Source organism: Ranitomeya imitator, chromosome 10, assembly GCF_032444005.1.
Source record: "Ranitomeya imitator isolate aRanImi1 chromosome 10, aRanImi1.pri, whole genome shotgun sequence".
NCBI classification, from domain to species: domain Eukaryota; kingdom Metazoa; phylum Chordata; class Amphibia; order Anura; family Dendrobatidae; genus Ranitomeya; species Ranitomeya imitator.
In genome coordinates this window covers 101765226-101792650 of record NC_091291.1, presented here as the reverse complement: position 1 = coordinate 101792650, position 27425 = coordinate 101765226, and the positions used below count along the sequence as shown (strand labels likewise).

The following is a 27425-nucleotide window of genomic DNA, read 5'->3' as shown; positions in this document are numbered from 1 at the left end:
CACACTATGTAATTTAGCACATTTCTACCATTGGTTTTCGTTATATTTCTAACCATTCTTCTTCTGTAGTTTAGATGTGTCACACTGCATTGCATGCTGCTTAAAGGGAAGCTGTCACCTGAATTTGGCAGGACCTTTTTTCGGTCCGATGGGCGTTGTTTTCGTGTGTTTTATTCACCCCTTCCTTTCCCGCTGGCCGCACGCTGTCCGCAATATTGCCTTGAAGTTGATTCACTTTCCTCCGTAGATCACGCCTGCGCAAGGCAATCTTGCCTTGCGCACGCGCAGTATGCTGTGCCCAACTGCAGGCAAAGCCGAAAAGCATTAGTGCGCATGCGCCGGCGCACTATGTCCCGGAAGTATTTTGCTGTGTTCCGGGACATAGTGCGCCGGCGCATGCGCACTAATGCTTTTCGGCTTTGCCCGCAGTTGGGCACAGCATACTGAGCGTGCGCAAGGCAAGATTGCCTTGCGCAGGCGTGATCTACGGAGGAAAGCGAATCAACCTCAAGGCAATATTGCGGGCAGCGTGCGGCCAATGGCAAAGGAAGGGGTGAATAAAACACCTGAAAACGCCGCCCATCGGACCGAAAAAAGGTCCCGCCAAATTCATGTGACAGGTTCCCTTTAATGCTGTTCAGTGTCAGTCCCGGCAGCTGGGATTTCTGGAAGGTCTTTCTTTCCTTTCTCTTCTAATTGTTGATATATGCTCAAATCTGATGCGATTTGAGTTGATTTTATTTGATTATTTGATATGATAAAAATTGAGATTCAGAAGTTACACTATACAGCACTGAGCAGCTTGTGATGCATTGTAATATATGCAAGCTCCAGAAGAAGAAATGTTAAACTTTTTTAATAAAAAAACAATTGTAAAAATGTATTGTAATGTATTATATCGCATAATACATGCAAGGAACTAAAACAACAACGTGAAAAGAAGTACTTGGCCTTTAAATCAGAAAAAGTACATTAGAGAAATCCGCATAACGGTGACTGATCTTTTTTGACGCGTAACTATAAAATGACATAAAGGGTGCATTCACATGCCGTAGATTTTTTCTGGAGAAATTTCAGCAACTTTCCACGTATCTGAATTGAATTTTCAAAAATCCTTGTGCTTGTTTCCAAAATTATCCTTTTCAGATGTATAAAACCGATGTAGACATTTCTGTCACATGTAAATCCACGACAGACACTTCTTATAATTTCATCTACGGTAATATTATAACAGATGATGGGATCTTACCACCGTGAAGACGTGTTCTCCTAAAAATCATGAATAGAAAATGTTATTTTAATGTTTTACTGTGATTGCATTAATAATAGGAACACTGGCATCTAAAAAATCTAAAACAACTCATCTGTCTCAACCCAACTTAATTTTTAATATTAGAATTATACAGTAATTCTGGCATTGATTATCAGAGTAAGTATACCAACCTCATCAGGTCTAAGAAATCTATTTAACAATATATGTATTTTTATTGTAGTTTGTTCCGCTGACCCCTTCTGCAATAGTTACCAGACCTCCCTGCAATCACAGTAGTAAATTCCCTGACTTAGTAATCTATTTCTTCTTTACTATTATACATTAATAAGATAAGGTATCAATACTTGACTTTGTAATCCCGCTGCTGTACCTGTTATTGGCCAGCAGGGGCATACTACCACACACAGTATCATAATAAAGAGTAATTTCTAATAAATCCATCACAGACTTACCCTTTTGGTGTTTCTTCTTTCTCTTGTGCTTGTGAATAAGAAGACCACCACATGGCAGGAGAAGAAGCAGGAAGGCCCCAGTCAATATGTATGCCACTGACATTGCTAAATATATAATAATTTGTTATTAATAAAAAAAAAAATTCTGTATAGACATAGAGAAAGCAAAAACAACAATCTGTCACCAGCAGCCACCACTAGAGGGAGCTGACTGCATACTGTGGTATTATTGAGTTCACTCTAAACATAGTATTCAGTAAACTCTTGGGCTCCCTCTGGTGGTGGCTGCAGACATTCTACATTTTACCGTACAGAAATAAAACGGGATTCTATCTATCAGACATGTCCCATCTGGTTAACTTACTTGATTTAATCGGTACACACACAGGTGAGCAGCTAAAATTTGTATCTTCACATTGTTTTTCTGATCTGGGGAGATTTAAAAAAAAAAAGTGTACCAAATACGATCATTCCAGCAACATGGGTGAGATTACTCTGATCTGTATTTGCAAGCCAGCAACAAGAACCAGTAATGCTACATTTAGATATGTTTTTGTTTTTCTCAAAATGGATTTAAAGGATTACAAAATGATGGCAGCTTTCTTCTTGAGACAGCTCCACTCCCATGCACAGGCTGTGGTTGGTATTGCAGTGCGGCAGAGTTGCAGTACCCAGCGCAGCCACAGTGGGGCCTTTAAAAAAAAAAAAAATGTTAACCCTTATCTAACCTAATTTTCTCACATAAGACATTGGTAGCATGTTTCCATATGTCATCAATGATCAGTTGGGAGATCTGGAAGGTGTGACCCTCCTAGCGCCCACCCATGTATACAACAAAGTGGCAGCAACCAGTTATAGTCAGTGACCAGCATGGCCCAAAAGGGGCACAGTTTCCCTTGCACTTCATTCTAACATTGGCGGCTGGCACAGAGATTGGACTTAGGAGATGGTAAACAGCCAATAATGTCTTAAAGAGAATCTGTCTCTAGGTTTTTGTTACCTAATCTAAGACCAGTATTATGTAGAGGCATAGAGCCTGATTTCAGCAATGTATCACTTACTGGGCTGTTTGCTGAAGTTTTGATAAAATCACTGTTTTATCAACAGGAGATTATCACAAGTAAACCTGCTGCCATGTATTCCTCCTCTTTATAACCCCGCCCCCACCACTGATTGGCAGATTTCTGTATAGACTGTGCATGGGCAGAGAGCTACCAATCAGTGGTGTGGGCGGGGTTATACAGAGCTCAGCATTAGAGAACTGCTAGATCTGCAGCAGAGAAAACGGAGATTTTATCAAAATAACAGCAAGCAGCCCTGTAAGTGATACATAACTGGAATCAGGGTATCTGCCTCTGCATAATACTTCTCTTAGATTGGGTAGCAAAAACCCGGTGATAGATTCCTTTTAAGTGGGAAATCATCTCTTGGGCTCAGACATCAGGCATTTTCTTCACTTATATTAGAGACAACTTAGAGGGGTCTTGGTTGGGGGCTTTTCATGTTTGGGGACCTTTAATTTCATTCTGTTGTGTTCAATTTTATTCTACAGAACTACATGCATGCAAATTTCTGTCCGCTGTTTAGTTGTTTTCTGTTTCCTTACACAATGGGTGGTTCTTTTGGGCCAAAGCTTGACGTGGGGAAGCCCTGACTGATCTGCAAGTGCCACAAAAGCATCTATACACACTTAAAGGGAATGTGTCAGCAGGTTTTTGCTGTGTAATCTGAGAGCAGCATGATATAAGGTCTGAGACGCTGATTCCAGTGATGTGGCACTTACTGGGATGCTTGATCCAGTTTTCATAGAATCGCTGTTTTCTCTGCTGCAGATCTATGCTAAACTCTGTGTAACTCCGCCCACATCACTATTTGGCAGCTTTCTGTGTACACTGTGCATTGCTGGGGGCGGGGTTACGCAGAGTAGCCTGACTGTCCTGCACTTGACACCTAGTCCGACAGTGATAATCTGCTGATAAACCATCAGAAACTACAGCAAGCTTCTAAGTAAGTGACACATTGCTGAAATCAGACTCTCTGCCCCTCAGTTTAAAAAGCAAAAAGCTGCTGAAAGATTCCCTTTAAAGCTAATGTGTCATTGGAAAATATCCTTTGTTTAAATCAGGTTTTTGGGCTAAATGTATTTTTATATTTGGCAATTGTTTATTTCCCATATGAATATGTACATTAAAATAAAAAAAATAGAAATCTTTAAATTTTCACACTGGCCACTGGTCCTATTCTGGACTGATACTTCCTGTTTCAGAAAATTTACATGTACATTAGCAGCAATATGGCTCAGACACTATATTTTGTACTGAAGCATCTAATGAGCGTGTGCCAAGGTAATGTTGAAGAGAGATGGAGCCGTATCAGCTGTGACATCGACTACTGTAATGGGTGGTCCTTGTGTTTTCAGCTGGGGATAGAGGTGTTATCTGTCATTGTAATCCTGCCTGTAATGATAATGAGCCTGCTGAAAACGCTGCTTGTAAAGGCAGGATGTGAGAGCCTAAAATACCCCCATTGGCCAGTGTGAAAATTGGAAGATTACTCATTTTGTTTTTTCAATGTATGATCATGATATGGAGAAAAAAAAAACATTTAAAAAAAATAAATATATGTATTTCAGAAATGTGATTTAAACAACAGGTCATTTGTCTGATGTCACATTCCCAAGGAAGGTCTTTTATAAAAGTATTACAGGCGCATTTGTGCGCCCGTATTTCGGATGTAAGTCCCAGCCCTAAGATGTCCGGGATCTTACACCAACAGTCTCAATGAACACGCTCATCTGTAATGGTGGTAAAGGGAACCTGTCACGTTGTAGTCGGATCTGTGGACAGTACGGTATAGAAAAGGAGAAACTGAGCAGAATGATATGTGGGGATTTATAAAATATTCACAATAGTTTTGTATTTATTGAAAATCAATGCTTTTTGCATTTGTGAGTCCGGTGGGCGGGCTTACTACTGATTGACAGTATTCCCTTTATGACTGTGTCAATCACTAGTAGGCCCGCCCACTGGACTCATACATACAAACACCAGTGATTCAAATAAATAAAACACAAGTTTTACTGAAACTTTTCCACCAAAAATGTCTATCAATCGGATCAGCTCCTCCTGCACTATAACATCATTATAGGTTGAGCGCAGTTTATATGTTACATAATCGTACTTATCCCTTACTGAGGACAGGCCTGACATTCGCTCTTGTCTTCATAGAATCCAGGCAGGCAGTCACCACACTGAGTATTGTTTGTTGTCGTGCCTACAGGGATAAATATATATGAATGTTTGTTGTACATAGATTTGTGGCTCCATCTGACGACTGACAGTTCAAGAGTTTATAAATGTAACGTAGTGGTCCTCTACAGCCACCCACACAGACATACAGAGACCTGATCTTCACCTGCCTCTGCCCCTATCTGACCATCTACTTACATTCTCTTCCCTGCCCTCTTCACCTGCTCCCCTAAGTCCAGCTAGGAAGCTCACCCTCACAACTAAACACCTTCACAATCTCTATCCTGCCGCTGTCCTCCATACTTTCAGTACTCGACACAGACAGAGCCACTGTTTTCTACAATACTACACTCACATCAGCTATTTACTCAGTCGCCCCTCTCGTGCATGGCAGAGTGCAGAGTGAATCAATGGACAACCCTGGCACACCACCCTCACTAAAAAGCTTTGGACAGTGTCCAGGGTTGCAGAGCGACGTTGGAAGAAAACATACTCACAGGAAGACTTCACCACACTAAAAAAAAAAGCAACTTTCACGTTCAAGTCAGCACTCACCTCTGCTAAACAGGCCTACTTCACAACCCTTGTATCCTCCTTATCCCACAAACCCAACCAGTTATTTATCACCTTTAACTTGCTACGCCCACAACTGCCCCCTCTGACCTCCCTCATCTCTGACGAAGACTTCACCGTACATTTCAGCAAGATGAACAAAATCAGACAAGTCTTTACTACTCAACCACCTTCTTGCCCACCATCACTGAAGGAGAGCTTACTCACCTCCTCTCCAGATCACATCTTACCACCTGTGCACTTGATATCTGATATTTTCCCACACATAACTTCCAGTCCTCCCAAGACCTCCTTCTCTCCTACACACTCATACTCTCCTCACCCAATCGCCCACATGACTTCTCCCGAGTATCCCTCATCCTCTGGATTTCCTTGACCCAACATATCCGATTATCCCCTTCATTCGGAACCCATGTCTTCAGAACAGCCTACAGCCTGCAATGACCCTGCTGCCATCTTGCCACTATCAGAGCCGCCGTCTCACCAACACCAGAGCTGTCAAAACCCCCGAACCTACTGTCTTCTTCTCCATTATCCTGTAGAGTGTAAGCCCACAAGGGCAGGGTCCTCTCCCCTCTGTACCTGTCTGTCACTGTTAGTTTGTTCATTGTAATTTTGACTTGTGTTTTGCATGTACAGCACCACGGAATCAACGGTGCAATAAAAATAGACAATAATAATAACAATAATGTAAAGAACTGTACACAGCAGGAAAAATGTAATGTGGCCACTAGGTGGCAGAAGAGACATCTGAATCTGTGCACAGTCAGTGACCAAATAAAATGACATCCTGGCTGATGTGCACAATGGTCCTGGGCAGAATGCAGATCCACCACCCCAAAGTGTCAGTACTAGAAATATGGAGTAAAGGAAGACATTACACTATTTAGTGCATGTGTTATCTGATCAGACCCAGTCACTACATTGGCTCCTTTTCCACAAGAGACTTTCTGAGTACATCAATACTTAGATACCTGACCTCAATAACATAATCTCTTAAAGGGAATCTGTCAGCAGGTTTTTGCTGTCCCATCTGACAGCATCATGATGTAGGGGCTGAGACCTCGATTCTACCCGTGTGTCACTCACTGGACTACTTGCTGCAGTTTTAATAAAGTAATAGTTTTATTTGCTGCAGATCTAGCAGAGCTCGGATTGCTGAGCTCTGTATAACACCGTACACACCACCGATTGGCTGCTTTATGTGTACACTGTGCATAGGCAGAAAGCTTGTAATGAATGGTGGGGGCAAAGTTATGCAGGGATCATGAATATAGAGGACTATCTGCAGAAGGTTTACCATCCCTCCAATGATTAGCTCTCCTTTTGAAAAAACTGTGATTTTTTTTTTTCAAATCTACAGCAAGCAGCCCAGTATGTGACATATCGCTGGAATCAGGGTCTATCACCTTATGTAAGAGCACTTTGATGTAAGGGCAGAGTTTCCCTTTAAGTAGACAGCTCTTCTCCCCCTCCAAGGTCAGCATTAAATTCCTGAAATACTCTGTGCTGCTTTTCTGCTCTGTAGAAAGAGTTGATCGTATAAATTAAAGTTTTTTTGCACCACTGGAGAGCCCAGGTGTGCTCCGGTGGAGTGACAGGAAAATAGATTAGTTCCCAAATAAGGCTGACCTATAGTTTGTGTCTCTCTGACTTATTGTAAAGGTGTTGCAGCTTTGCTTGACGTTGACCATGTGGTCCCTGTACATAGTTTAAAGATGCACTATAGCAGTTGGGTAACATTGGAGCTGTATACCCCACCTCCCGATAAAATAGAATAACAACGTATACTTATGTGGCACCCCAGGAGTCCGGTTGCCACAATGGCATTGCCTTCCTCACGGGGGAGGGGTGTCATGTCTTGATGCAAAGAGGGATTCCCTAATCAGCTAATACAAACATACAACACCTTCCTAACTCCAGACCAGAAGGGGGAGCGCTAAACCCGGTTTCAGGGTAGCTATAAGTTCTGGTCTGGAGGCGGGGTTGGTGAGTTTAGTGTGAGACACTGAAGGGAAAGGAAGCACGTGAGGAGAGGGACTGGGGTCTGGAGCTGCGATTGGGCTCATTCCAAGAAAAAGCGCTTAGAGACCGGACACCGGAGTCCGAGCTGGTGAGAGGATTGCATACCCAGCCACCGAATCCTGAGGGCAGGAAATTCCAAGTCTCCTGCCCCCAACTGACACCCGGAGGCAACACAGCAGGTCAGGAACCTGGGGCTGCCAGCTGGGGCGGGCTGGGCCATGGGGCAGAGGGGCAATTGCCCCCTGGGCTGGTCTCCTAGTTGCAGCTTTGGGCCGTTCAGCCAAATATTACTTTAGAAGCCGCACTGTCCCTTTATTTGCTCTTCCCAACAAGCAGCATCATGCTGATTGGTGGAGCAGAGGTCACTCAAGGGTGCAATGTCCTTCCCGCTCTCTGATTGGTGGAGAAGCCGTCCCTAGAGGCTGTACTGTATTTTTCCTGCTCCCTCAGTGTGTGCTCCCTTACCAATCGGAGAGCAGGAAGCAGACCGTGCAGCTCTGCGGAGGAGGCGCCGGCTGCCCCACACACCATGTGTAAAAACCTTCATGCAGAAGTGTGAGTAGCTGCAGGCAATCATGGAGGCTTCTGGTAAGGGGTCTCTTTGATTCTTAGTTGTTTGGGGGATGCATGATTGAAACTCAGCTCGAGGGGAGCTGTTGGGGTACATATCTGTGGGGCAGGCAGAAACAGGAGTGGAATTTTCTGTATGTCTCATTCTGTGTGATTAAATGCAGTCTCAAGTCCACAATTCAGTGTATTCCTTTGTATGTTTGTGTGCATGGTGACATGTGTATGTGTACATGCGTGTATATGTGGTAAAATGTGTGAGTATATGTGGTGATATGTGTACATTTGCGTCTGTGTGTGCGAACTGTGTATATTCGCAACCGTGTACGTGGTGATATGTGTGCGTGGTGACCTGTGTGTATGAGTGTGTACATAGTGACATGAGTGTGTATGTGGTGATGTGGGTGTGAATGTGTACGTGGGGACGTATGTATGAGTGTGTGCATGGTGACCTGTGTGTGTACATGGTGACCTGTGTGTGTATGAGTGGGTACGTGGTGACCGGAGTGTGTGCATGGTGACCTGTGTGTGTATGAGTGTGCACATAGTGACATGAGTGTGTATGTGGTGACATATGTATCTGTGTATATATGGTGACATGAGTGGGTACATGGTGACTTGTGTGTGTATGAGTGGGTACGTGGTGACCTGTGTGTGTATGCGGTGACCTGAATGTGTACGTGGTGACCTGTGTGTGTATGAGTGTATACGTGGTGACATGAGTGTGTACGTGGTGACCTGTGTGTGTATGAGTGTGTACATGGTGATCTGTGTGTGTGTACGTTGTGACATGAGTGTGTACGTGGTGACCTGTGTGTGTATGTGTGTACGTGGTGATCTGTGTGTGTACGTTGTGACATGAGTGTGTACGTGGTGACCTGTGTGTGTATGAGTGTATACGTTGTGACATGAGTGTGTACGTGGTGACCTGTGTGTGTATGAGTGTATACATTGTGACATGAGTGTGTACGTGGTGACCTGAGTGTGTATGAGTGTACGTGGTGACCTGTGTGTGTGTATGAGTGTGTACTTTGGGACATGAGTGTGTACGTGGTGACCTGTGTGTTTATGAGTCTGTACGTTGTGACATGAGTGTGTACGTGGTGACCTGTGTGTGTATGAGTGTGTATGTGGTGATCTGTATGTGTACGTTGTGACATGAGTGTGTACGTGGTGACCTGTGTGTGTATGAGTGTACGTGGTGACCTGAGTGTGTATGAGTGTATACGTTGTGACATGAGTGTGTACGTGGTGATCTGTGTGTGTATGAGTGTGTACGTTGTGACATGAGTGTGTACGTGGTGACCTGAGTGTGTATGAGTGTGTACGTTGTGACATGAGTGTGTACGTGGTGACCCGTGTGTATGAGTGTGTACGTTGTGACATGAGTGTGTACGTTGTGACATGAGTGTGTACGTGGTGACCTGAGTGTGTATGAGTGTATACGTTGTAACATGAGTGTGTACGTGGTGATCTGTGTGTGTATGAGTGTGTACGTTGTGACATGAGTGTATACGTTGTGACATGAGTGTGTACGTGGTGACCTGAGTGTGTATGAGTGTATACGTTGTGACATGAGTGTGTACGTGGTGATCTGTGTGTGTATGAGTGTGTACGTTGTGACATGAGTGTATACGTTGTGACATGAGTGTGTACGTGGTGACCTGTGTGTGTATGAGTGTACGTGGTGACCTGAGTGTGTATGAGTGTATACGTTGTGACATGAGTGTGTACGTGGTGATCTGTGTGTGTATGAGTGTGTACGTTGTGACATGAGTGTGTACGTGGTGACCTGAGTGTGTATGAGTGTGTACGTTGTGACATGAGTGTGTACGTGGTGACCTGAGTGTGTGAGTGTGTACGTTGTGACATGAGTGTGTACGTGGTGACCCGTGTGTGAGTGTGTACGTTGTGACATGAGTGTGTACGTTGTGACATGAGTGTGTACGTGGTGACCTGAGTGTGTATGAGTGTATACGTTGTGACATGAGTGTGTACGTGGTGATCTGTGTGTGTATGAGTGTGTACGTTGTGACATGAGTGTATACGTTGTGACATGAGTGTGTACGTGGTGACCTGAGTGTGTATCAGTGTATACGTTGTGACATGAGTGTGTACGTGGTGATCTGTGTGTGTATGAGTGTGTACGTTGTGACATGAGTGTATACGTTGTAACATGAGTGTGTACGTGGTGACCTGAGTGTGTATGAGTGTATACGTTGTGACATGAGTGTGTACGTGGTGATCTGTGTGTGTATGAGTGTGTACGTTGTGACATGAGTGTGTACGTGGTGACCTGAGTGTGTAGGAGTGTGTACGTTGTGACATGAGTGTGTACGTGGTGACCCGTGTGTATGAGTGTGTACGTTGTGACATGAGTGTGTACGTTGTGACATGAGTGTGTACGTGGTGACCTGAGTGTGTATGAGTGTATACGTTGTGACATGAGTGTGTACGTGGTGATCTGTGTGTGTATGAGTGTGTACGTTGTGACATGAGTGTATACGTTGTGACATGAGTGTGTACGTGGTGACCTGAGTGTATGAGTGTATACGTTGTGACATGAGTGTGTACGTGGTGATCTGTGTGTGTATGAGTGTGTACGTTGTGACATGAGTGTATACGTTGTGGCATGAGTGTGTACGTGGTGACCTGTGTGTGTATGAGTGTACGTGGTGACCTGAGTGTGTATGAGTGTATACGTTGTGACATGAGTGTGTACGTGGTGATCTGTGTGTGTATGAGTGTGTACGTTGTGACATGAGTGTGTACGTGGTGACCTGAGTGTGTATGAGTGTGTACGTTGTGACATGAGTGTGTACGTGGTGACCCGTGTGTATGAGTGTGTACGTTGTGACATGAGTGTGTACGTTGTGACATGAGTGTGTACGTGGTGACCTGAGTGTGTATGAGTGTATACGTTGTGACATGAGTGTGTACGTGGTGATCTGTGTGTGTATGAGTGTGTACGTTGTGACATGAGTGTATACTTTGTGACATGAGTGTGTACGTGGTGACCTGAGTGTGTATGAGTGTATACGTTGTGACATGAGTGTGTACGTGGTGATCTGTGTGTGTATGAGTGTGTACGTTGTGACATGAGTGTGTACGTGGTGACCTGAGTGTGTAGGAGTGTGTACGTTGTGACATGAGTGTGTACGTGGTGACCCGTGTGTATGAGTGTGTACGTTGTGACATGAGTGTGTACGTTGTGACATGAGTGTGTACGTGGTGACCTGAGTGTGTATGAGTGTATACGTTGTGACATGAGTGTGTACGTGGTGATCTGTGTGTGTATGAGTGTGTACGTTGTGACATGAGTGTATACGTTGTGACATGAGTGTGTACGTGGTGACCTGAGTGTATGAGTGTATACGTTGTGACATGAGTGTGTACGTGGTGATCTGTGTGTGTATGAGTGTGTACGTTGTGACATGAGTGTATACGTTGTGGCATGAGTGTGTACGTGGTGACCTGTGTGTGTATGAGTGTACGTGGTGACCTGAGTGTGTATGAGTGTATACGTTGTGACATGAGTGTGTACGTGGTGATCTGTGTGTGTATGAGTGTGTACGTTGTGACATGAGTGTGTACGTGGTGACCTGAGTGTGTATGAGTGTGTACGTTGTGACATGAGTGTGTACGTGGTGACCCGTGTGTATGAGTGTGTACGTTGTGACATGAGTGTGTACGTTGTGACATGAGTGTGTACGTGGTGACCTGAGTGTGTATGAGTGTATACGTTGTGACATGAGTGTGTACGTGGTGATCTGTGTGTGTATGAGTGTGTACGTTGTGACATGAGTGTATACTTTGTGACATGAGTGTGTACGTGGTGACCTGAGTGTGTATGAGTGTATACGTTGTGACATGAGTGTGTACGTGGTGATCTGTGTGTGTATGAGTGTGTACGTTGTGACATGAGTGTGTACGTGGTGACCTGAGTGTGTATGAGTGTATACGTTGTGACATGAGTGTGTACGTGGTGACCTGAGTGTGTATGAGTGTATATGTTGTGACATGAGTGTGTACGTGGTGACCTGAGTGTGTATGAGTGTATATGTTGTGACATGAGTGTGTACGTGGTGACCTGAGTGTGTATGAGTGTATATGTTGTGACATGAGTGTGTACGTGGTGACCTGAGTGTGTATGAGTGTATACGTTGTGACATGAGTGTGTACGTGGTGATCTGTGTGTGTATGAGTGTATACGTTGTGACATGAGTGTGTACGTGGTGATCTGTGTGTGTATGAGTGTGTACGTTGTGACATGAGTGTGTACGTGGTGACCTGAGTGTGTATGAGTGTATATGTTGTGACATGAGTGTGTACGTGGTGACCTGTGTGTGTATGGGTGTATACGTTGTGACATGAGTATGAGTGTACGTGGTGACCTGAGCCATCACTCTGTATACTCAGAGCGGTGACTGAACCCGCGCCGGCGCTTCTCCCACCCTGTGACTGAAACCCGAACGCTGGAGGGGAAAAAAAATAATTTTCTCCCACACAGTGTTCGGCTGAGGCTACTTTCACACATCAGGTGTTTGCTTTCAGACACAATCCGTCAACTGTTGAAAAAAATGGATCTGTCGCAAATTGTGAAAAACTGATGAGACAGATCTGGTTTTTTTTTGCCGGATCCTTCTAGGTGATCCGGCATCCTAAGCCATCCGTCGCAATCCATCGCTAATAAAAGTGTATGAGAAAAAAACTGATCCGGTGGCAATTGTTGCCAGATCCGTTTTTTTTTTCAAAATTCTCCGGATTGTGCCTGACGGCAAAAAACTTACCATATGTGTGAAAGTAGCCTAAGTGTGGGCACTGGGCAGATTAGTAACACTATTAATATGCAGATAATTCCCATAGCTGTAGGTTAAGAGTGTTTTTCTGCAGTCAGGCTATGTTTGCGCAGTCAGGAATCCCTGCCCTTTGTATGTTTGTGTGCATGGTGACATGTGTATGTGTACATGCGTGTATATGTGGTAAAATGTGTGAGTATATGTGGTGATATGTGTACATTTGCGTCTGTGTGTGCGAACTGTGTATATTCGCAACCGTGTACGTGGTGATATGTGTGCGTGGTGACCTGTGTGTATGAGTGTGTACATAGTGACATGAGTGTGTATGTGGTGATGTGGGTGTGAATGTGTACGTGGGGACGTATGTATGAGTGTGTGCATGGTGACCTTTGTGTGTACATGGTGACCTGTGTGTGTACATGGTGACCTGTGTGTGTATGAGTGGGTACGTGGTGACCTGTTTGTGTATGCGGTGACCGGAGTGTGTGCATGGTGACCTGTGTGTGTATGAGTGTGCACATAGTGACATGAGTGTGTATGTGGTGACATATGTATCTGTGTATATATGGTGACATGAGTGGGTACATGGTGACTTGTGTGTGTGTGAGTGGGTACGTGGTGATCTGTGTGTGTATGCGGTGACCTGAATGTGTACGTGGTGACCTGTGTGTGTATGAGTGTATACGTGGTGACATGAGTGTGTACGTGGTGACCTGTGTGTGTATGAGTGTGTACATGGTGATCTGTGTGTGTGTACGTTGTGACATGAGTGTGTACGTGGTGACCTGTGTGTGTATGTGTGTACGTGGTGATCTGTGTGTGTACGTTGTGACATGAGTGTGTACGTGGTGACCTGTGTGTGTATGTGTGTACGTGGTGATCTGTGTGTGTACGTTGTGACATGAGTGTGTACGTGGTGACCTGTGTGTGTATGAGTGTATACGTTGTGACATGAGTGTGTACGTGGTGACCTGTGTGTGTATGAGTGTATACGTTGTGACATGAGTGTGTACGTGGTGACCTGTGTGTGTATGAGTGTATACATTGTGACATGAGTGTGTACGTGGTGACCTGAGTGTGTATGAGTGTATACATTGTGACATGAGTGTGTACGTGGTGACCTGAGTGTGTATGAGTGTACGTGGTGACCTGTGTGTGTATGAGTGTGTACTTTTGGACATGAGTGTGTACGTGGTGACCTGTGTGTTTATGAGTCTGTACGTTGTGACATGAGTGTGTACGTGGTGACCTGTGTGTGTATGAGTGTGTATGTGGTGATCTGTATGTGTACGTTGTGACATGAGTGTGTACGTGGTGACCTGTGTGTATGAGTGTACGTGGTGACCTGAGTGTGTATGAGTGTGTACGTTGTGACATGAGTGTGTATGAGTGTGTACGTTGTGACATGAGTGTGTACGTTGTGACATGAGTGTGTACGTTGTGACATGAGTGTGTACATGGTGACCTGAGTGTGTATGAGTGTATACGTTGTGACATGAGTGTGTACGTGGTGATCTGTGGTGATCTGTGTGTGTATGAGTGTGTACGTTGTGACATGAGTGTATACGTTGTGACATGAGTGTGTACGTGGTGACCTGAGTGTGTATGAGTGTATACGTTGTGACATGAGTGTGTACGTGGTGATCTGTGTGTGTATGAGTGTGTACGTTGTGACATGAGTGTATACGTTGTGACATGAGTGTGTACGTGGTGACCTGAGTGTGTATGAGTGTATACGTTGTGACATGAGTGTGTACGTGGTGATCTGTGTGTGTATGAGTGTGTACGTTGTGACATGAGTGTGTACGTGGTGACCTGAGTGTGTATGAGTGTATACGTTGTGACATGAGTGTGTACGTGGTGACCTGAGTGTGTATGAGTGTATATGTTGTGACATGAGTGTGTACGTGGTGACCTGAGTGTGTATGAGTGTATATGTTGTGACATGAGTGTGTACGTGGTGACCTGAGTGTGTATGAGTGTATATGTTGTGACATGAGTGTGTACGTGGTGACCTGAGTGTGTATGAGTGTATACGTTGTGACATGAGTGTGTACATGGTGACCTGAGTGTGTATGAGTGTATACGTTGTGACATGAGTGTGTACGTGGTGATCTGTGTGTGTATGAGTGTGTACGTTGTGACATGAGTGTATACGTTGTGACATGAGTGTGTACGTGGTGACCTGAGTGTGTATGAGTGTATACGTTGTGACATGAGTGTGTACGTGGTGATCTGTGTGTGTATGAGTGTGTACGTTGTGACATGAGTGTGTACGTGGTGACCTGAGTGTGTATGAGTGTATATGTTGTGACATGAGTGTGTACGTGGTGACCTGTGTGTGTATGGGTGTATACGTTGTGACATGAGTATGAGTGTACGTGGTGACCTGAGCCATCACTCTGTATACTCAGAGCGGTGACTGAACCCGCGCCGGCGCTTCTCCCACCCTGTGACTGAAACCCGAACGCTGGAGGGGAAAAAAAATAATTTTCTCCCACACAGTGTTCGGCTGAGGCTACTTTCACACATCAGGTGTTTGCTTTCAGACACAATCCGTCAACTGTTGAAAAAAATGGATCTGTCGCAAATTGTGAAAAACTGATGAGACAGATCTGTTTTTTTTTTGCCGGATCCTTCTAGGTGATCCGGCATCCTAAGCCATCCGTCGCAATCCATCGCTAATAAAAGTGTATGAGAAAAAAACTGATCCGGTGGCAATTGTTGCCAGATCCGTTTTTTTTTTCAAAATTCTCCGGATTGTGCCTGACGGCAAAAAACTTACCATATGTGTGAAAGTAGCCTAAGTGTGGGCACTGGGCAGATTAGTAACACTATTAATATGCAGATAATTCCCATAGCTGTAGGTTAAGAGTGTTTTTCTGCAGTCAGGCTATGTTTGCGCAGTCAGGAATCCCTGCCCTTTGTATGTTTGTGTGCATGGTGACATGTGTATGTGTACATGCGTGTATATGTGGTAAAATGTGTGAGTATATGTGGTGATATGTGTACATTTGCGTCTGTGTGTGCGAACTGTGTATATTCGCAACCGTGTACGTGGTGATATGTGTGCGTGGTGACCTGTGTGTATGAGTGTGTACATAGTGACATGAGTGTGTATGTGGTGATGTGGGTGTGAATGTGTACGTGGGGACGTATGTATGAGTGTGTGCATGGTGACCTTTGTGTGTACATGGTGACCTGTGTGTGTACATGGTGACCTGTGTGTGTATGAGTGGGTACGTGGTGACCTGTTTGTGTATGCGGTGACCGGAGTGTGTGCATGGTGACCTGTGTGTGTATGAGTGTGCACATAGTGACATGAGTGTGTATGTGGTGACATATGTATCTGTGTATATATGGTGACATGAGTGGGTACATGGTGACTTGTGTGTGTATGAGTGGGTACGTGGTGACCTGTGTGTGTATGCGGTGACCTGAATGTGTACGTGGTGACCTGTGTGTGTATGAGTGTATACGTGGTGACATGAGTGTGTACGTGGTGACCTGTGTGTGTATGAGTGTGTACATGGTGATCTGTGTGTGTGTACGTTGTGACATGAGTGTGTACGTGGTGACCTGTGTGTGTATGTGTGTACGTGGTGATCTGTGTGTGTACGTTGTGACATGAGTGTGTACGTGGTGACCTGTGTGTGTATGAGTGTATACGTTGTGACATGAGTGTGTACGTGGTGACCTGTGTGTGTATGAGTGTATACATTGTGACATGAGTGTGTACGTGGTGACCTGAGTGTGTATGAGTGTACGTGGTGACCTGTGTGTGTGTATGAGTGTGTACTTTGGGACATGAGTGTGTACGTGGTGACCTGTGTGTTTATGAGTCTGTACGTTGTGACATGAGTGTGTACGTGGTGACCTGTGTGTGTATGAGTGTGTATGTGGTGATCTGTATGTGTACGTTGTGACATGAGTGTGTACGTGGTGACCTGTGTGTGTATGAGTGTACGTGGTGACCTGAGTGTGTATGAGTGTATACGTTGTGACATGAGTGTGTACGTGGTGATCTGTGTGTGTATGAGTGTGTACGTTGTGACATGAGTGTGTACGTGGTGACCTGAGTGTGTATGAGTGTGTACGTTGTGACATGAGTGTGTACGTGGTGACCCGTGTGTATGAGTGTGTACGTTGTGACATGAGTGTGTACGTTGTGACATGAGTGTGTACGTGGTGACCTGAGTGTGTATGAGTGTATACGTTGTAACATGAGTGTGTACGTGGTGATCTGTGTGTGTATGAGTGTGTACGTTGTGACATGAGTGTATACGTTGTGACATGAGTGTGTACGTGGTGACCTGAGTGTGTATGAGTGTATACGTTGTGACATGAGTGTGTACGTGGTGATCTGTGTGTGTATGAGTGTGTACGTTGTGACATGAGTGTATACGTTGTGACATGAGTGTGTACGTGGTGACCTGTGTGTGTATGAGTGTACGTGGTGACCTGAGTGTGTATGAGTGTATACGTTGTGACATGAGTGTGTACGTGGTGATCTGTGTGTGTATGAGTGTGTACGTTGTGACATGAGTGTGTACGTGGTGACCTGAGTGTGTATGAGTGTGTACGTTGTGACATGAGTGTGTACGTGGTGACCTGAGTGTGTGAGTGTGTACGTTGTGACATGAGTGTGTACGTGGTGACCCGTGTGTGAGTGTGTACGTTGTGACATGAGTGTGTACGTTGTGACATGAGTGTGTACGTGGTGACCTGAGTGTGTATGAGTGTATACGTTGTGACATGAGTGTGTACGTGGTGATCTGTGTGTGTATGAGTGTGTACGTTGTGACATGAGTGTATACGTTGTGACATGAGTGTGTACGTGGTGACCTGAGTGTGTATCAGTGTATACGTTGTGACATGAGTGTGTACGTGGTGATCTGTGTGTGTATGAGTGTGTACGTTGTGACATGAGTGTATACGTTGTAACATGAGTGTGTACGTGGTGACCTGAGTGTGTATGAGTGTATACGTTGTGACATGAGTGTGTACGTGGTGATCTGTGTGTGTATGAGTGTGTACGTTGTGACATGAGTGTGTACGTGGTGACCTGAGTGTGTAGGAGTGTGTACGTTGTGACATGAGTGTGTACGTGGTGACCCGTGTGTATGAGTGTGTACGTTGTGACATGAGTGTGTACGTTGTGACATGAGTGTGTACGTGGTGACCTGAGTGTGTATGAGTGTATACGTTGTGACATGAGTGTGTACGTGGTGATCTGTGTGTGTATGAGTGTGTACGTTGTGACATGAGTGTATACGTTGTGACATGAGTGTGTACGTGGTGACCTGAGTGTATGAGTGTATACGTTGTGACATGAGTGTGTACGTGGTGATCTGTGTGTGTATGAGTGTGTACGTTGTGACATGAGTGTATACGTTGTGGCATGAGTGTGTACGTGGTGACCTGTGTGTGTATGAGTGTACGTGGTGACCTGAGTGTGTATGAGTGTATACGTTGTGACATGAGTGTGTACGTGGTGATCTGTGTGTGTATGAGTGTGTACGTTGTGACATGAGTGTGTACGTGGTGACCTGAGTGTGTATGAGTGTGTACGTTGTGACATGAGTGTGTACGTGGTGACCCGTGTGTATGAGTGTGTACGTTGTGACATGAGTGTGTACGTTGTGACATGAGTGTGTACGTGGTGACCTGAGTGTGTATGAGTGTATACGTTGTGACATGAGTGTGTACGTGGTGATCTGTGTGTGTATGAGTGTGTACGTTGTGACATGAGTGTATACTTTGTGACATGAGTGTGTACGTGGTGACCTGAGTGTGTATGAGTGTATACGTTGTGACATGAGTGTGTACGTGGTGATCTGTGTGTGTATGAGTGTGTACGTTGTGACATGAGTGTGTACGTGGTGACCTGAGTGTGTAGGAGTGTGTACGTTGTGACATGAGTGTGTACGTGGTGACCCGTGTGTATGAGTGTGTACGTTGTGACATGAGTGTGTACGTTGTGACATGAGTGTGTACGTGGTGACCTGAGTGTGTATGAGTGTATACGTTGTGACATGAGTGTGTACGTGGTGATCTGTGTGTGTATGAGTGTGTACGTTGTGACATGAGTGTATACGTTGTGACATGAGTGTGTACGTGGTGACCTGAGTGTATGAGTGTATACGTTGTGACATGAGTGTGTACGTGGTGATCTGTGTGTGTATGAGTGTGTACGTTGTGACATGAGTGTATACGTTGTGGCATGAGTGTGTACGTGGTGACCTGTGTGTGTATGAGTGTACGTGGTGACCTGAGTGTGTATGAGTGTATACGTTGTGACATGAGTGTGTACGTGGTGATCTGTGTGTGTATGAGTGTGTACGTTGTGACATGAGTGTGTACGTGGTGACCTGAGTGTGTATGAGTGTGTACGTTGTGACATGAGTGTGTACGTGGTGACCCGTGTGTATGAGTGTGTACGTTGTGACATGAGTGTGTACGTTGTGACATGAGTGTGTACGTGGTGACCTGAGTGTGTATGAGTGTATACGTTGTGACATGAGTGTGTACGTGGTGATCTGTGTGTGTATGAGTGTGTACGTTGTGACATGAGTGTATACTTTGTGACATGAGTGTGTACGTGGTGACCTGAGTGTGTATGAGTGTATACGTTGTGACATGAGTGTGTACGTGGTGATCTGTGTGTGTATGAGTGTGTACGTTGTGACATGAGTGTGTACGTGGTGACCTGAGTGTGTATGAGTGTATACGTTGTGACATGAGTGTGTACGTGGTGACCTGAGTGTGTATGAGTGTATATGTTGTGACATGAGTGTGTACGTGGTGACCTGAGTGTGTATGAGTGTATATGTTGTGACATGAGTGTGTACGTGGTGACCTGAGTGTGTATGAGTGTATATGTTGTGACATGAGTGTGTACGTGGTGACCTGAGTGTGTATGAGTGTATACGTTGTGACATGAGTGTGTACGTGGTGATCTGTGTGTGTATGAGTGTATACGTTGTGACATGAGTGTGTACGTGGTGATCTGTGTGTGTATGAGTGTGTACGTTGTGACATGAGTGTGTACGTGGTGACCTGAGTGTGTATGAGTGTATATGTTGTGACATGAGTGTGTACGTGGTGACCTGTGTGTGTATGGGTGTATACGTTGTGACATGAGTATGAGTGTACGTGGTGACCTGAGCCATCACTCTGTATACTCAGAGCGGTGACTGAACCCGCGCCGGCGCTTCTCCCACCCTGTGACTGAAACCCGAACGCTGGAGGGGAAAAAAAATAATTTTCTCCCACACAGTGTTCGGCTGAGGCTACTTTCACACATCAGGTGTTTGCTTTCAGACACAATCCGTCAACTGTTGAAAAAAATGGATCTGTCGCAAATTGTGAAAAACTGATGAGACAGATCTGGTTTTTTTTTGCCGGATCCTTCTAGGTGATCCGGCATCCTAAGCCATCCGTCGCAATCCATCGCTAATAAAAGTGTATGAGAAAAAAACTGATCCGGTGGCAATTGTTGCCAGATCCGTTTTTTTTTTCAAAATTCTCCGGATTGTGCCTGACGGCAAAAAACTTACCATATGTGTGAAAGTAGCCTAAGTGTGGGCACTGGGCAGATTAGTAACACTATTAATATGCAGATAATTCCCATAGCTGTAGGTTAAGAGTGTTTTTCTGCAGTCAGGCTATGTTTGCGCAGTCAGGAATCCCTGCCCTTTGTATGTTTGTGTGCATGGTGACATGTGTATGTGTACATGCGTGTATATGTGGTAAAATGTGTGAGTATATGTGGTGATATGTGTACATTTGCGTCTGTGTGTGCGAACTGTGTATATTCGCAACCGTGTACGTGGTGATATGTGTGCGTGGTGACCTGTGTGTATGAGTGTGTACATAGTGACATGAGTGTGTATGTGGTGATGTGGGTGTGAATGTGTACGTGGGGACGTATGTATGAGTGTGTGCATGGTGACCTTTGTGTGTACATGGTGACCTGTGTGTGTACATGGTGACCTGTGTGTGTATGAGTGGGTACGTGGTGACCTGTTTGTGTATGCGGTGACCGGAGTGTGTGCATGGTGACCTGTGTGTGTATGAGTGTGCACATAGTGACATGAGTGTGTATGTGGTGACATATGTATCTGTGTATATATGGTGACATGAGTGGGTACATGGTGACTTGTGTGTGTGTGAGTGGGTACGTGGTGATCTGTGTGTGTATGCGGTGACCTGAATGTGTACGTGGTGACCTGTGTGTGTATGAGTGTATACGTGGTGACATGAGTGTGTACGTGGTGACCTGTGTGTGTATGAGTGTGTACATGGTGATCTGTGTGTGTGTACGTTGTGACATGAGTGTGTACGTGGTGACCTGTGTGTGTATGTGTGTACGTGGTGATCTGTGTGTGTACGTTGTGACATGAGTGTGTACGTGGTGACCTGTGTGTGTATGTGTGTACGTGGTGATCTGTGTGTGTACGTTGTGACATGAGTGTGTACGTGGTGACCTGTGTGTGTATGAGTGTATACGTTGTGACATGAGTGTGTACGTGGTGACCTGTGTGTGTATGAGTGTATACGTTGTGACATGAGTGTGTACGTGGTGACCTGTGTGTGTATGAGTGTATACATTGTGACATGAGTGTGTACGTGGTGACCTGAGTGTGTATGAGTGTATACATTGTGACATGAGTGTGTACGTGGTGACCTGAGTGTGTATGAGTGTACGTGGTGACCTGTGTGTGTATGAGTGTGTACTTTTGGACATGAGTGTGTACGTGGTGACCTGTGTGTTTATGAGTCTGTACGTTGTGACATGAGTGTGTACGTGGTGACCTGTGTGTGTATGAGTGTGTATGTGGTGATCTGTATGTGTACGTTGTGACATGAGTGTGTACGTGGTGACCTGTGTGTATGAGTGTACGTGGTGACCTGAGTGTGTATGAGTGTGTACGTTGTGACATGAGTGTGTATGAGTGTGTACGTTGTGACATGAGTGTGTACGTTGTGACATGAGTGTGTACGTTGTGACATGAGTGTGTACATGGTGACCTGAGTGTGTATGAGTGTATACGTTGTGACATGAGTGTGTACGTGGTGATCTGTGGTGATCTGTGTGTGTATGAGTGTGTACGTTGTGACATGAGTGTATACGTTGTGACATGAGTGTGTACGTGGTGACCTGAGTGTGTATGAGTGTATACGTTGTGACATGAGTGTGTACGTGGTGATCTGTGTGTGTATGAGTGTGTACGTTGTGACATGAGTGTATACGTTGTGACATGAGTGTGTACGTGGTGACCTGAGTGTGTATGAGTGTATACGTTGTGACATGAGTGTGTACGTGGTGATCTGTGTGTGTATGAGTGTGTACGTTGTGACATGAGTGTGTACGTGGTGACCTGAGTGTGTATGAGTGTATACGTTGTGACATGAGTGTGTACGTGGTGACCTGAGTGTGTATGAGTGTATATGTTGTGACATGAGTGTGTACGTGGTGACCTGAGTGTGTATGAGTGTATATGTTGTGACATGAGTGTGTACGTGGTGACCTGAGTGTGTATGAGTGTATATGTTGTGACATGAGTGTGTACGTGGTGACCTGAGTGTGTATGAGTGTATACGTTGTGACATGAGTGTGTACATGGTGACCTGAGTGTGTATGAGTGTATACGTTGTGACATGAGTGTGTACGTGGTGATCTGTGTGTGTATGAGTGTGTACGTTGTGACATGAGTGTATACGTTGTGACATGAGTGTGTACGTGGTGACCTGAGTGTGTATGAGTGTATACGTTGTGACATGAGTGTGTACGTGGTGATCTGTGTGTGTATGAGTGTGTACGTTGTGACATGAGTGTGTACGTGGTGACCTGAGTGTGTATGAGTGTATATGTTGTGACATGAGTGTGTACGTGGTGACCTGTGTGTGTATGGGTGTATACGTTGTGACATGAGTATGAGTGTACGTGGTGACCTGAGCCATCACTCTGTATACTCAGAGCGGTGACTGAACCCGCGCCGGCGCTTCTCCCACCCTGTGACTGAAACCCGAACGCTGGAGGGGAAAAAAAATAATTTTCTCCCACACAGTGTTCGGCTGAGGCTACTTTCACACATCAGGTGTTTGCTTTCAGACACAATCCGTCAACTGTTGAAAAAAATGGATCTGTCGCAAATTGTGAAAAACTGATGAGACAGATCTGTTTTTTTTTTGCCGGATCCTTCTAGGTGATCCGGCATCCTAAGCCATCCGTCGCAATCCATCGCTAATAAAAGTGTATGAGAAAAAAACTGATCCGGTGGCAATTGTTGCCAGATCCGTTTTTTTTTTCAAAATTCTCCGGATTGTGCCTGACGGCAAAAAACTTACCATATGTGTGAAAGTAGCCTAAGTGTGGGCACTGGGCAGATTAGTAACACTATTAATATGCAGATAATTCCCATAGCTGTAGGTTAAGAGTGTTTTTCTGCAGTCAGGCTATGTTTGCGCAGTCAGGAATCCCTGCCCTTTGTATGTTTGTGTGCATGGTGACATGTGTATGTGTACATGCGTGTATATGTGGTAAAATGTGTGAGTATATGTGGTGATATGTGTACATTTGCGTCTGTGTGTGCGAACTGTGTATATTCGCAACCGTGTACGTGGTGATATGTGTGCGTGGTGACCTGTGTGTATGAGTGTGTACATAGTGACATGAGTGTGTATGTGGTGATGTGGGTGTGAATGTGTACGTGGGGACGTATGTATGAGTGTGTGCATGGTGACCTTTGTGTGTACATGGTGACCTGTGTGTGTACATGGTGACCTGTGTGTGTATGAGTGGGTACGTGGTGACCTGTTTGTGTATGCGGTGACCGGAGTGTGTGCATGGTGACCTGTGTGTGTATGAGTGTGCACATAGTGACATGAGTGTGTATGTGGTGACATATGTATCTGTGTATATATGGTGACATGAGTGGGTACATGGTGACTTGTGTGTGTGTGAGTGGGTACGTGGTGATCTGTGTGTGTATGCGGTGACCTGAATGTGTACGTGGTGACCTGTGTGTGTATGAGTGTATACGTGGTGACATGAGTGTGTACGTGGTGACCTGTGTGTGTATGAGTGTGTACATGGTGATCTGTGTGTGTGTACGTTGTGACATGAGTGTGTACGTGGTGACCTGTGTGTGTATGTGTGTACGTGGTGATCTGTGTGTGTACGTTGTGACATGAGTGTGTACGTGGTGACCTGTGTGTGTATGTGTGTACGTGGTGATCTGTGTGTGTACGTTGTGACATGAGTGTGTACGTGGTGACCTGTGTGTGTATGAGTGTATACGTTGTGACATGAGTGTGTACGTGGTGACCTGTGTGTGTATGAGTGTATACGTTGTGACATGAGTGTGTACGTGGTGACCTGTGTGTGTATGAGTGTATACATTGTGACATGAGTGTGTACGTGGTGACCTGAGTGTGTATGAGTGTACGTGGTGACCTGTGTGTGTATGAGTGTGTACTTTTGGACATGAGTGTGTACGTGGTGACCTGTGTGTTTATGAGTCTGTACGTTGTGACATGAGTGTGTACGTGGTGACCTGTGTGTGTATGAGTGTGTATGTGGTGATCTGTATGTGTACGTTGTGACATGAGTGTGTACGTGGTGACCTGTGTGTATGAGTGTACGTGGTGACCTGAGTGTGTATGAGTGTGTACGTTGTGACATGAGTGTGTATGAGTGTGTACGTTGTGACATGAGTGTGTACGTTGTGACATGAGTGTGTACGTTGTGACATGAGTGTGTACATGGTGACCTGAGTGTGTATGAGTGTGTACGTTGTGACATGAGTGTATACGTTGTGACATGAGTGTGTACGTGGTGATCTGTGTGTGTATGAGTGTGTACGTTGTGACATGAGTGTATACGTTGTGACATGAGTGTGTACGTGGTGACCTGAGTGTGTATGAGTGTATACGTTGTGACATGAGTGTGTACGTGGTGATCTGTGTGTGTATGAGTGTGTACGTTGTGACATGAGTGTATACGTTGTGACATGAGTGTGTACGTGGTGACCTGAGTGTGTATGAGTGTATACGTTGTGACATGAGTGTGTACGTGGTGATCTGTGTGTGTATGAGTGTGTACGTTGTGACATGAGTGTGTACGTGGTGACCTGAGTGTGTATGAGTGTATATGTTGTGACATGAGTGTGTACGTGGTGACCTGTGTGTGTATGGGTGTATACGTTGTGACATGAGTATGAGTGTACGTGGTGACCTGAGCCATCACTCTGTATACTCAGAGCGGTGACTGAACCCGCGCCGGCGCTTCTCCCACCCTGTGACTGAAACCCGAACGCTGGAGGGGAAAAAAAATAATTTTCTCTCACACAGTGTTCGGCTGAGGCTACTTTCACACATCAGGTGTTTGCTTTCAGACACAATCCGTCAACTGTTGAAAAAAATGGATCTGTCGCAAATTGTGAAAAACTGATGAGACAGATCTGTTTTTTTTTTGCCGGATCCTTCTAGGTGATCCGGCATCCTAAGCCATCCGTCGCAATCCATCGCTAATAAAAGTGTATGAGAAAAAAACTGATCCGGTGGCAATTGTTGCCAGATCCGTTTTTTTTTCAAAATTCTCCGGATTGTGCCTGACGGCAAAAAACTTACCATATGTGTGAAAGTAGCCTAAGTGTGGGCACTGGGCAAATTAGTAACACTATTAATATGCAGATAATTCCCATAGCTGTAGGTTAAGAGTGTTTTTCTGCAGTCAGGCTATGTTTGCGCAGTCAGGAATCCCTGCCCTTTGGTCGCAGCGGGGACCCCACTCCACCCAAAGCGCTGCCCACTGTTGTACGCACGGTAATTCCGGATGTGTTCATTGAACAAATGCGGAATCACCTCATCGTATTCATAGACTGTGTTATTTATCTTGCGGAGACTGAGCGTCTCCGCAAGATAAATAGACATGCTGCGGTCTATAAAGACGTGCCGCATGTCCGGTTATGCAGGGCCGCCGGATGCAGCCCTGCACGCATTCATAAAATCCCCTCCACTATGTTGTAACATCTGGACACTCCGGATTGGACGCTGCTGCTGTACGCAGCGTCCAATCCGCAGCAAAAACTGAAGAAATCTGGACAGTGGAAACATACCCTTAGAGATAGCTAGAGAGTAGTGATGAGCGAACATGCTCGGGTAGTTTCTGAGTATTTTGGGCATGCTCGTAGATTATGTTTGTGTCCACGTAGCTGCATTTTTTGCGGCTGCTAGACAGCCTGAATACATGTGGGGATTCCCTAACAAACAGGCAACCCCTGCATGTGTTTAGGTTGTCTAACAGCCGCAAATCATGCAGCTATGGGGACACAAACATAATCTATGAGCACGCCCAAGATACCATGCTCACTATATAATGCTCCATACAGTATAATGGGCACCACAGAGTGCTCCATACATAATGAGCCGCATATATTGCTCCATACGGAATTGACCCCGTATAATACTCCATACAGTATAGTGAGCCACATATAATTCTCCACACAGTATATGATGGGCCCCATCTATTGCTCCATATATAATGGGCCTCATATAATGCTCCATACAGTATATTATCGGCCCCATACAGTATACTGAGTCCCATATATTGCTCCATACAGAATGGTCCCATATAATACTCCTTACAAAAGGGTCCCATATAATACTCCATACAGAATAGGCCCATATAATGCTCCTTACAGAATGGGTCCCATATAATACTCCATACAGAATGGGTCCCATATAATGCTCCAAAAATAATTGGCCCCATATAATGCTCCATATATAATTGGCCATATAAAATGCTCCATATATAATTAGTCCCATAAGATGCTTCATATATTATTGGCCCCATATACTGCTCCATATTGAATTGGCCCCATATAATGCTCCCTATAGAATTGGCTTCATAAGATGCTCCCTATATTATTGGCCCCATAAGATGCTCCATATAGAATTAGCCACATATAATGCTCCATATATGGGTCCCTTCTGATGGTCCCCATATATTGCTCCAAATATAAAAAAAATGAAATACTCACCTCTCGTTGCTTGTCGCTGCTCTGCTCTGGACTCCTCAGCGTCGGCGTCTTCCTGCTCTCTGTGCAGCGACTGCTCAGGCAGAGGGCGCTCACTGGTGACGTCATTGCACCCTCTGACCTGAACGTCACAGAGGATGGAAGACACTGCAGCGCTGGAACCGGGAGAGGTAAGTATTGCAAGTGTCGGGGCCCGGAGCAGGCGGGGGGTCCACTCGCGGGGGCCGGCACTATAGCGCGCCAGTGTCCCCGACAGCGAGTGGGCCCCCTGCCTGTTCAGGGCCAGCCCTCCACAGTGGAACAACATATTCAGTTATTTCTACGCCCATTGGCTCCAATGACGGTCGGAGAATATTGCAAATACAATATTTGCCGCTGATCATAATCGGAACTGAATTTTGAAAAGTTCGCTCAACTCTACTAAAAAGGCCATTTAAGTTTAG

At 45.2% G+C, this 27425-nt stretch overlaps 1 protein-coding gene across 1 annotated transcript in view; it reads right to left on the bottom strand.

The window, feature by feature from the left end:
* Positions 1-27425, bottom strand: part of TNFRSF25 (TNF receptor superfamily member 25) — a 113514-nt gene that overhangs the window by 7504 nt on the left and 78585 nt on the right. The window contains exons 5-8 of the mRNA XM_069740717.1: positions 4917-4998; positions 2090-2154; positions 1726-1830; positions 1250-1269 (exon numbers count right to left, since the gene is read on the bottom strand). Of these exons, the coding sequence (XP_069596818.1) occupies positions 1250-1269; positions 1726-1830; positions 2090-2154; positions 4917-4998 (272 nt within the window). The remainder of the gene's footprint in view (positions 1-1249; positions 1270-1725; positions 1831-2089; positions 2155-4916; positions 4999-27425) is intronic.